The following is a 12,415-nucleotide window of genomic DNA, read 5'->3' on the forward strand; positions in this document are numbered from 1 at the left end:
CTTTTCTGTTTTTTTTTTCTTGACTACAACTATCAACCACGACACAAAACAAGGAAGTCCACAAATAATAACTACCAAGAACTCCAAGATCTTTCAAGAACTTTCAAGGAAGTTGTCAGGAACTTCAGAAATTTCAAGATTGTGATCAAGAATGCAAGAAGCTCAAGATTATTGTAAGTTCTCTTCAAGATTCACAAAATTCCAACAAGTTTTGCCAAAATCCAGATTTGAAAACCAAGTAAACAAGTTGGATAACACAAGGCTGGACAGATTTGTATTCGGATGAACAGTATCGGTGAACAGTAACGATGAACAGTATCGTGTGAACAGTACCGGTGAATAGTGTTTTTTTTTTTTTTTTTTTTAAACAAGGCAGCGGAAAGTACTAAGAATTCTACGACACAACTACGAAAAATATGGATATAACGAAAGATACCTCTACCAAAGCTCTGAAGCCAACTGATACGTTCCTCGATCAACTTGTTTCAAGACACGTAGCACGTTTGCCCAAGGATCTAGCGAGGATGTCCAACGCTTGGAATTGCGGGATCTAGAACCAAACGGATGACACGATTTGATTCAAGACGGTAGGACGACGACTCCAATGAAGGTGGATACTCCACGGGATAGGTCGGTAGAACAATCTAGGACGAGACGCAAGACTGCTCAAAACCCTTGCCAAAGCAAGTAAAGGGGTCGAATCTCTCTCTCAAGAAGAATCGAAAATATGCAAAACTTTATTGATAAAACGTCTGCCTAAAACCTTACAAAGCAAGCCTATTTATAGGCTAAAGTGACTGAAACCCTAAAGGGACTAGAAAAGGGAAAAGTCGGCCCATGGTCTTGGGACAAGATGAGCCGGCCCATGCTCTTACTTAAACACTAATCAATTGCTAAATAACTACTAAGGCCTAAGGCCCTATTCGGCCAACTCATTTGGAGGCTCACTTGACTCTTCATGGGCTTGGGTCATGGTGTAGATAACCCGATTAAAATCCTTCAAGCCTTCGAGGTCTCTATGAGAGTCTTGAGTTAAAGCCGCTATCCATCTCGCCATCCGTGCACACATCAAATATGGAGTGAAAAATGTTAAATTGAACCAAGAAAAGCGAAGGAAAGAGTGCAAAGGAGAAGAATCAAAGTGACAGCTTTGGCACCTCTCGCCATTTTGATCATAACTGGAGGTACACTTATCGGATTGAGATGAATTTTATGGCGTTTCGAAACTAAGATATAGATCTACATTTCTTATGAAGACATCGAAATTCAGTTCATGCATTTTCATGGTAAAAAATAACAATCACAGAGGCACAAGAAAGATGTCGCGTCACATTAGGGCATTTGAGCAGTCTCGAGAAAACGGCTATAACTCAATGTAGAAAAATTGAAATCGAATGCCGTTGGTTGCATTTGAAACTAGACTCAAAGGGATTTCCAACAGTATAAAATTTAGACTCTAATTCATTTTCAATTAATATCAAAAAATCTGACAAGTTGACTGAAAATGCTCTCTGAGTTTCAGTCCATTTTGCAAACTTTCCAACAAGAAAACAAGGAAGAAATTCCTAGTTTTGGTTCAAATTCAACATACAAGTAAAGAGTGATGTGTTAACAAGTTTCTTGAACAAGAACTTGCCCAAAATTATTAAGAAAAAGTGGAAATCAAGGCTCGAATATCTTCCCCTATTTTGGACAGCAAAGGCAGAATTTTCCCACAACAATTTTCCAAGCATTTCTCCATCAAATCTTCCCAATTTTACCATAACAAATCCATGAACATATCAAACAATATATAACCAAGATTGTTAGCAAGAAAAATCATGAAAATTTGCACATAAACTACCCTTAACAAAAGATCAAACACTTAGTGGACATAGAGATTTCTTTCATTTTCACCAACAAATCACTAGAAATATAAGTCAAATCCTCAAGGGTTTCATCAATCATTAACCCTTGGATATCAAGAAACAACAATCCACAATTTCTTGGCCAAAAATTTCAAGATTCAAGCATACAAGAGACTCTCAAGCTTCTAGTACCAAAACTTCCACAAAACTTTCAAATCCACCATAGGTTTTCCATATATAGCATAAATCCACCAAGATCTAGTCCAAAGTTGCTTGAAAAATAAAAGAATGAAGTAGATTAGCCACTTATCTCTTCAAAACTTCAAACCCTAGCAAGATTAAACCAAGAAGATAGCAAGATCCACTCCTAGGAGTCTTCTTCTCTCAAGATCTTCTAAGGTTTCAAGTAGATTGATGAAAGGGTAGCTTGAATCTTCAAGAATCTCAAGAAAATTTGAAGTCTCTCACTCTCTTTTCCTCTCTCTATTTTAGGCGAGCCAAGGAGAAGAAATGAAGGCTTTGGGTTGCTTTTGGAACTAATATACAAGCCACAAGAAGGTTTCTCTAAGTCAACTTTGAATAGTGCCCCAAATAGTGTCCTCCACTTAAACTTTCTTACTAACACCCTTTAGTTTTTCTAACTTTCTTTTAACTCCCAAAATCTTTCTTAACTTCACTAATATCTCAACTTATATTTTTCTAGGGTTTTTGGCCAAATTCACTAATAAGTCACAAAATCAACAATTTTTAAGAAATTAAATGCTCGAAAGTTAAAATATACAAGTAAGAGAAACTCGTTTAACAATTAACAAGCAAATCACTAAATGAATGCAAAATTTATAAAAATATAATTTAAATAAAAATGCAAATAGTTGGGAGGTGAGAAAAATAATTTTCTTGGTCATCACGAGAGCTCTCGTCAGAGGTTTGAATTCGTGATTTTTATCATACAGATTTGTGGCAGATCCTTTAATCTTGGACATCTGACCTAGAATTCAAAGTATTCTATTTGATCTTGTACCGTACATAGGTTTTCTTCACATAGTCCATGTACATCTACCTATTAGACAAGAAGACATGAGAGTTTATTGTAACATTACCATTTTTTGATACATGGCATAGCTTTCCTTTGAGAAAGTTTTTTTTCCCCATTTTATTCCCACTTCTACCTTGATGGACCAAATCAGGAGATAAACTATATAGGTTAAGACAGAAAATTTCCACCACAGGTCATTTTGCTTAACTACATGAACTTCTACTGCTTTTATATGTTGTCTAATTTATGACCATAGGATCACGTTTTACAAATTAATGAAAAACTTTTAACCATTGGATATTGATTAATTATATTTCATTAGTAGCTAGCCCAATTCTTACATTTAAATGGCTCTTTTATGTGATCGATTAAAGCCTCTTTTCCCATTCCTCTATAAATCGTTTTCTCAAAGTTGTACAGGAAAATTAGCTTTCTTCCTTTCCAATTATACTCAACTGTACACTTGCTTCATTGCCTTACTTCATCTTCAATTATATAAGAAGACATGAGAATTTACTGTATTACCCTCATTTTCTAAGACGTGGCATAGCTCTCTTTGAAGAAGTTGTGGTTTTTTCCTATTTTCTTAATTTCCCAACTTCTATCTTGATGGGTCAAGACAAAAGGTATACTATATGGGCTAAGACAAAAGATCTCCACTGCAGGTCATTTTGCTTAACTGCATGAATTTCTACTACTTTTATGTGTTGTCTAATTTATGTCCTTAGGATCAAATTTTACAATTTAATGAAATACTTTTAGCCCTTGGATATCTGATTAATTATGTTTGATCAGTAGTTAACCCAACCATTACATTTAAATGGCTTTTTTATGTAATCAATTAGAATCTCTTTTCCTGCTCCTCTATAAATTGTTTTTCAGAGTTGTACATGAAAATCAGCTTTCTTCGTTCCTAATTGTACACAACTTTGCACTTGCTACATTGCCTTCCTTCATTAATCTCAAGATTAGTGATGAATTTGATAGATCCTTTTTTACCTGTTTCCCATCATCATAATTTGGTTCATCACTTTTGCTTAAGAGAAACTGCAAACTCATTTGACTACTTTTGGTTTAATTACAACTAAAGCTAAGTTAGTATTAAATTGGTATGCATTCGTAGTGTATTTGCTTTCTATCCTTTTTAGGTATCATCATTTCATGTAATATTGGTTCAAAATTCTTTGTCCAAATCACAATAATTAGGGGGGCAACTTCATTTCTTACAAAATCTTAGGGGAGGGGGGGGGAGGGGATAGGTGGGTTGGCTAACTTCATAGATGGAATTTTTTCTTCATAGCAAATTTTAATTGTTTTGATACTCAATTTTCCTCATATATTTCTGTTTATTATGTATCAAAAAAAATATGTTGCTATATATTCAACTAAGATTCTATGAACACAGGCTGTGCAAGGTACCTCTAGTGCATAGATACATACACACACAAAAGAATTTGCAAGAATGAAGGGTCAGGCATTAGATTCACTTGCTATCTAGATCTAGGCATCCCAATAAGTCAAGAATTACCCAAATCCAAATTATTTTCGTCATATTTTTTGTGGATTGAAGTATAAATTTTCTAACCCAATCCTGTACCCAACATTGAACATTGATTTTGTTATTTGACAATGTTCATTCGATTGTACATTTTGTTTCTTTGAATATTTTTACTGTTTTTGAATTTAATTTTTAGTTACACACTAATAAATACCCATGAATAGCGAAATCTGTGAGGGTTTGGGTATAGATTTTCTTTTTCAAACCCATAAGCGTCTCGAATGGACAATAATATATATATATTTAGTAGGTTAAAATCTAGATCAAGTGTGTGTTACTTAAATCTTACCCATTGACATAAATTTTGAACCCTAGCTAGGACCAACACTAATGCTCAAAACTTAAACATTGTACCCGGGTCATGGTTTAAAGTTGCAATCGCGATTATCACCATTCCATATCAAGCTCGGAATATCGGTCGCGATCTTGGTGAAATGCATATTTTGAACCATCTAATATTCTAAAAATTGTGAAATTTTATTAAAAATATAACATGCCTCTAGTTTGTTGGCCATCTTGATTGTAATTGCTACTATGTATTAAAGAACTATCCCCTCTATTTCCATTGCCACCATTATCACCATCATCATTGTTACTATCACTTTTATCAGGTGAGGATGGAATAACAATATATTTAGTGATCTTTTTAGCCTTACTTTTATGCTTCTCAATCCATGATTGATACAAACACGATTGTCCAAGGATCGCTCGAGAAGAAATCGAATCGATTAGGTAGCGGAAGGATCTGTCTTGTCCAGGTTATGGATATAAAAGAACCTTAATCCGTTAATTACGTGGTTAATGAATTTTGGCATAAGGGATGGAACCTAATTCGATCAGGGACCACTCAAAATGAATTAAGGTTGGTAGAAAGGCACCACAATCAAACGCGTTCTTTGATTGATAAGCCATAGATGAACACTCAAGAACCCATCTAAAGTATTCAAAGGGGTTGACAACAAGCTAAGAGGAAACTCTCTAAAAATGTTTATTCACCTTTTTTTTTTGAATGGAAGGATACAAATATTTATAACCCTACTATCCCTAAACTAATGGATCACTTAACTTAGCTAAATCAACTAACTCACGGCCCAATTAAGGAACTTATTACTGGCCGATTATTACACAAGGGAATAACTAACAAAATGACTCAATTACCCAACGGACTTCACAACTAATTTGGATACAACTCAATATAAGATCTTGGACCGAGTTTATTCCTACCAAATTAATTAAAAATCTAGAAAAATAAACTGTTAAGCTACTAATAAAAACTCAAACTACTTGAAACTTGAAACATGGCCCATAAGCAGCCATATTTCGCATCATTCCCCTCTTGAAAAAAAAAGATTTGTCCTCAAATCTTGGATGCAAGGAATGAGACCAGCAAGTGTTGGCAGTTTTGAAATCCAATTCATCTGATAATGGCCCTCTTGGATTGTAGAAGACTTGCACATATCATGAAGAACACAATCTTGTGCACATGGTTCTTGGACAGCTTGAAAATACTCATGATCAGCCATGGGACACTAGTTCAAGAATTTGTGCAAATTTGGAATTGATTGGACGGTTTTCTTGAAGCAAATCTGGAATGAACCCTGTTTCCCACTGGTATAAGGCTTGCTAAAGCTGGTTTCATGGTTGATTAACAAGAATTGGTTCAAAACAGATTTTGGATTCAAGATAGCTTGTAATCCGAATTGGATTTGGATTTGTAGTTGCTGCTGTTTTGGTTGTTTCCTATTCAGCCAACTTGTGAGCTTTCAAAACACCAATTTGGGGTGATTCTGGTGTTTTAGTGGATCAAATAATGTAGCTATAACAACAGATTTATTGGTGTGATGGTATCGAACAGGAACCAGAACAATGGATCGTTTATAGTTGAATTAACAGGATAACTTGCTTCAGAATTTAACAATAAGCAATAATAATAATAATGAAAGCTAATAAGAATTCAACTTAATGGTGTTATATTGATCAGAATAAGGAGATTATAGAATTGGCGGGAAAAAGAAAAGGAGATGAACAAGAATGAAGGAAATCAGAAAAGGACAATGCTCAGGGAATGATCCCTAACAATGGCTAACAAATTCCTACTTTTCCATCTCTGATCCTGACTATATATAGCTAACTGATAACTAATTCTCTCAGCTCTATCAATCTAGCTTGGCCACGTGGCCTCTGTTAACAGAATCTGTTGCAAGTCCACTTGCTTGCTGAGCTCACGTTTCCTGATCAATTTCCTAGTAAAGGCATGGTTTTGGTTCCACGCCTTCAGTTGCATCATTCATTATCTTCCACACCTTCTTTGCTGTGTGCATGCCTTTATCTCTTGGTAAAGGCATGATTCTTGATCTCATGCCTTCAGCTTTTATTTAGCTTAACTCTGCTTCATGACAATTGCTCCCCCTTCAATAAATCTTGTCCTCAAGATTGAAATCAGGGAACTCACTCTCAATCTTTTCTGCATCCTCCTAGGTGGCCTCAGCTAGTGTGGTCCCCCACCAGTGGATGAGCCATTGTACTGCTGCTGCATTCCTCATCTTGATGATTCTGTGATCTAGAATAGCTGTTGGCTTCACCCTCAAGTGACCCTTCCCATCCAGGTTTTGTAGTTGGAGCACAGGAGTTGCATTTTCCCCTACCTTCCTCTTCAATAATGATACATGAAACACAAGGTGAATTTTGGATCCCTCAGGTAGCTTCAACTTATATGCAACCTGTCCTACCTTCTGAACCACTTGATATGGACCAAAGTACCTAGCAGACAGCTTGGTGTTGCCCCTTAATTCCACAGACATTTGCCTATATAGTTGTAGCCTCAAGTAGACCCAGTCTCCTAGACCAAATGTCCTCTCACTTTTGTTCTGATCAGCATAAAACTTCATCCTATCCTGAGTCTCCTGTAAGTTCTTCTTGAGTAATCCATCCATCCTCTATCTATCCCTCAAGTGATCCTCCACTGTAGCCACCTTGGAGTGAGAGTAAGGTCCCAGTGCTAGCTGAGGGAGGGCCATTCCATATAAGGCCTCAAATGGGCTCATCTGTATAGCTGTGTAGTATGTAGTGTTGTACCACCACTCAGCAAGGGAGAGCCAGGCATTCCACGTTTTAGGTTCTAAGTGTGTCATACACCTCAAATACATTTCCAACACCTAGTTTACCTTCTCAGATTGGTCATCTGTTTGGGGGCGGTAAGCAGTGCTCAGCTTCAGTTCAGTTCCCAACAAGGTGAATAGTATAGTCCAGAAATAGCTGTGAACACCTTGTCCCTGTCAGAAAGCATGCTCAGGGGTACTCCATGTAGCTTACAAATTGGTCCAAGATGATTCTAGCCACTGATGGTGTATCAAAAGAGTGGGAGAGACTGATAAAATATGCTGATTTAGTGAATCTATCCACCACTACCATAATAGTGTCCTTTTTCTCAAATACTGGTAGTCCTTCAATGAAATCTATAATCACATGGCTCTATGAATACTGGGGTATAGGGAGTGGTTGCAGAAGACCTGGATAAGCAGTGTGTTCATCTTTACACCTTCAACATGTATCACACTGCAATATAGTTTCTTTGATGTCCTTGTGCATTCCTGGCCAATGGAATAGCTGTTTGGCCCTCAGGTAGCTTGCCTGTATTTCAGAGTGTGCTCCCAGCTGTGAGTCATGTATTGCAGTAATGATTTTCTTCCTTACTTCCCATTCTGTGCCTACCACTATCTTACCCTTGCATCTGAGTATACCATCTTGGTAAGTGAAATCTGGTTGGCTGTCAGGGGTAAGCAGTAGTTGCCTGATGAGATCCTGAGCTTTTCCATCCCTTTCATAGCTTCCAATCACTTTCTTCATCCACTCTGGAATGACACAAACCAGTGCAACACAATCTCCTTCTTCACTGCTGGCTCTCCTGGATAGTTCATCTGCAATTACATTCTCTCTTCCCTTCTTGTACTGGATCACATAACTTAGTCCCAACAGTTTGGTTAGCCATTTTTGTTGAAGTTTAATGGTAACCTTATAATCTAGTAAGTATTTAAGTCACTGATGGTCAGTCCTTCTTATGAAGTGATGTCCTTCCAAGTAGTGCCTCCATTTAGTTACTGCCATTACCAGGGCTAGCAGTTCCTTTTCATAGATGGAGAGCCCCAGGTTCCTAGGACCTAGATTCAGGCTCAGGTATGCCAAAGGTCTCTTGTCCTGCATCAGCATAACTCCCATACCCCCATAGCAGGCATCAGTCTCAATGATAAATGGTTTAGTAAAATCAGGTAGTGCCAGTACAAGAGTGTTGCACATTTCCAATTTCAACCTTTGAAATGCCTCATCAGCTTCTGCATTCCAGAGAAAATCATCCTTCTTCAACATCAGGGTGAGAGGTTTTGCTATGGATCCGTATCCCTTCACAAACTTCCTGTAGTATCTTGTCAACCCCAGGAATCCCTTTAGCTGCTTTACTGTAGCTGGTTTTGGCCATCCCATCATGCCTTCCACCTTTTTAGGGTCAGCCATCACCCCCTGATCAGAGATAATGTGGCCTAAGTACTCCACTCCTGTCTGAGCAAATGAGCATTTGCTTCTTGTAGCATATAGTTGGTGTTCCTTTAAGATGTTAAGAATTGTGGTAACATGTTTCAGGTGGCTGTCCCAGGTGGGACTGTATACTAGGATATCATCAAAGAACACTAGAATATACTTCCTTAGTTGCTCTTTGAAAATATGGTTCATGAGGCTCTGAAAGGTAGCTGGGGCATTGGTCAATCCAAATGGCATGACCTTGAATTCATACAATCCTTGGTGGGTTCTGGATGCTGTTTTGTGCCTATCTTCCACTTTGACTCTTATCTGATTGTAACCAGATCTTAAGTCTATCTTGGTGAAGAACTTAGAACCTTGCAGCTCATCAAGCAACTCATCTATAAGAGGCATTGGAAACTTGTCTTTTATTGTCAGCTCATTGAGTTGCCTATAGTCAACAAAGAACCTCCAGCTCCCATCCTTCTTCTTTACCAGCAAAACTGAAGATGCAAAAGAGCTGTTGCTGGGCTGGATGATCCCTATCTGAAGCATTTCCTTGACCATCTTCTCTATCTCACCCTTTTGTACATAGGGACACCTATATGGCTTGTTCTGAAATAGAGCTGCTCATTCTTTTAAGGGAATGGCATGGTCATGACTCCTGACTGGAGGCATGCCTTGTGGTTTAGAAAATACCTTCTCAAACTGTTCCAGTAGTTCTCTCATTTCTGCTGGCATCTGCTCATAACCCAACCCATCCTCCTCTACTACATAGAGTTGGACAGTGACTCCATAAGCCTGTTTCCTCCTCCATTTAGCTAGTCTGCTTCCCTTGATGGCCTTCAAATTCAGTTTCTCTACTTCTCCCTTCAATATCACTGGCTCTTTCCTTTTCAAGAACTTCATAGTTAACTATTTGAAGTCAAACTCAATGGGACTGTATTTGGCCAACCAATCAACTCCCAGCACCATGTCACAGCTGCCCAACCTGAGTGTGTTGAATTTGTGAAGGAAGTTATGCCCCTGCATTTCCCATCCCATCTCCTGTTGGAGCTGCCTGGATCCTAGCTTCCTCCATTAGCCACATTAACTGTCAAGGGTGCTCCAATAGTCTGGATTCTTAAATCTTGTGCCAGCTTCTCATCCATGAAACAGTGAGTACTGCCACTGTCAATAAGTATTAGTAATTCCCTTCCTGCAAGCCTACCCCTCATTTTGATGGTTTTGTGCTCATTCCCCCTGCTAAGGCATGAATGGAGACCTCTATGTTCTCAATGCTAAGCTCTCCTTGAGGACAGTCACTAAACTCTTCAGCCTTCCCCCTTGCCCTTCAAGTAGGTTATCAGATCCAACAGGCTCATCTACCACTATGTAGTGTATATGAGCCTGTTTGCAGGTATGTCCCAGAGTATAGGGTTCAACACACTTGAAACACAACCCCTTCTCCTTCTTATAGCTAAATTCAGAGGGGGTGATTCCCTTATATTGGTTGGCTGATGGACCCCTTGTCTTGGTGTTTTTATTGGTACTGAGTTCTGGTTTCTAGTTATTGGGCCATTTCATCTTGTTTGGTGGGGTAGAAGTTTGAAAATGAGGTGAGGTGGGATATTTCTGTATATTCTTTCCTTGTGCCTTCCTAATGGCTTCTAAATTTTCCTTCTGCAGTTTAGCAGTCTCAACAGCATCTGCTAAGGTGAGGGGTTTGGTCATTCTGACCATGTTGACAATTTCATCCTTCAAGTCACTAAGGAAACAAGATCTGTAATAGGAATCAGGTTGTCCAGGGAGGGAGGACATTACCAGGAATTTCAGCATCTCAAATTTTTCCAGGTAGTCTGCTACACCACCTGTCTGCACCAGTTTGTTGAACTCTTCTATGGCCTCCTGTGGATTCCTCTCTCCAAATCGTTCACAAGCTGCCATCGCCAGCTCATTCCATGGGACTGCCCCTCTTTTAGAATACATTCCATGGAACCAGATATCTGCTCTGTCCTTAAGGTAGAGCTGTGCAATATCAGACTTCAATTCTTCCTCTACTCCATGGATCTAGAAATACTTATTAGCTCTCATGACCCATTCCCTGGGATTTGTCCCATCAAACAGGGGAAAATCCATCCTAGGCAATTTTGCTCCCCCTCTTCCTTCAGCTTTCTCACATTTTCCCTTAACCACCTCCACCATTTGGTCCTCTCCAGAGCTGTTGCCCCCTACTTCCTTCCCTTTATCATTCAATTTGGACATAATCTGGGCCATCATGTTCATCATTCCCTCATATTTTTTTATCTAAATTTTTAATGGCCTTCTCTGTGCTCTCCTGCCTATGCTCCATTGTCCTCATAGCCCGCTCTATCCCATCATTTCTATTGGCAAATGTTCTTACTACACTCCCTAGCTCAGTCAGATCCTTCCTCAGTGTCTCCTCCTGTGTCTTAGTCATCCCTCTGGCTCGTAGTTGCGCTCTGATACCACTGTGATGGTATCGAACAGGAACCAGAACAACGGATCATTTATAGTTGAATTAATAGGATAACTTGCTTCAGAATTTAACAATAAGCAATAATAATAATAATGAAAGCTGATAAGAATTCAACTTAATGGTGTTATATTGATAAGAATAAGGAGATTACAGAATTGGCGGGAAAAAGAAAATGAGATGAACAAGAATGAAGGAAGTCAGAAAAGGACAATGCTCAGGGAATGATCCCTAACAATGGCTAACAAAATCCTATTTTTCCATCTCTGATCCTGACTATATATAGCTAACTTGTGAAGACCACACCGCACCCAAAGGCCTACCAAAGGGCTTAGTGGACCGTCTGCCTAACTCGCGCCAGGATTCGAAACAAAAAGCAAATAAAACTATATAAACCAAAAGGGTACTACTCACACTATATACAACCCCAAAAGAGTTCTATTTACACCTTCAAAAGTAGATATCCAGACAATTACATTATCTGATGTTAATAACCAAAAGCAGAAAGTAGACCCTATGAAGGGTTCTTATACAGATCATCAAAACAAGAAGAAACATCTTAATTGTCCGACTATGACAAACGAAAACTATCTATACTAGTGATAGTGCCAAAAGGGTTCCCCGCGTCGTCCCCTGTTAAGGAAAGCAAAGGAAAATGGTAAACTAGAAACTTAGTAAGTAAACAGGGGTAAAAGCGTAAATTGCACATTAAGACGAACAATTATATCACCAAGATGTCAAATCAAAAGTACAAACGTAACAACACAAGTTAAGGATACAGGTTGGCTCTAAAGCCAAATCATGTGCCACGTGTGACCTCCTGTCGACACTCCGTCGACCACAAATAATGGTCCGTAGAACTCCACTTGTACTCCCACCGTACCCCTTATCACCCTCACTGGCCAGTCACCTCACAAAATGGCTCGAGCAAACGAAACGAAATTGAACTTGGTTCACAAACTTGTGACCTCAAGACTAGGTTGGACTGA

General features: G+C 38.7%; 1 protein-coding gene across 1 annotated transcript; it reads right to left on the reverse strand.

The window, feature by feature from the left end:
- Positions 1-6,915: 6,915 nt before the first annotated feature.
- On the reverse strand, positions 6,916-7,374 carry LOC140009820 (uncharacterized). Its single transcript, XM_072056150.1, has one exon. The coding sequence runs from the start codon at positions 7,372-7,374 to the stop codon at positions 6,916-6,918; it is 459 nt and encodes a 152-aa protein (XP_071912251.1).
- Positions 7,375-12,415: the final 5,041 nt, after the last annotated feature.

The sequence above is a fragment of the Coffea arabica genome, chromosome 6e, assembly GCF_036785885.1.
Source record: "Coffea arabica cultivar ET-39 chromosome 6e, Coffea Arabica ET-39 HiFi, whole genome shotgun sequence".
NCBI classification, from domain to species: domain Eukaryota; kingdom Viridiplantae; phylum Streptophyta; class Magnoliopsida; order Gentianales; family Rubiaceae; genus Coffea; species Coffea arabica.

Coding starts and splice junctions, on each gene's coding strand:
- LOC140009820 (XM_072056150.1), bottom strand. CDS start 7,374: ATGGATGGATTACTCAAGAAGAACTTACAGGAGACTCAGGATAGGATG.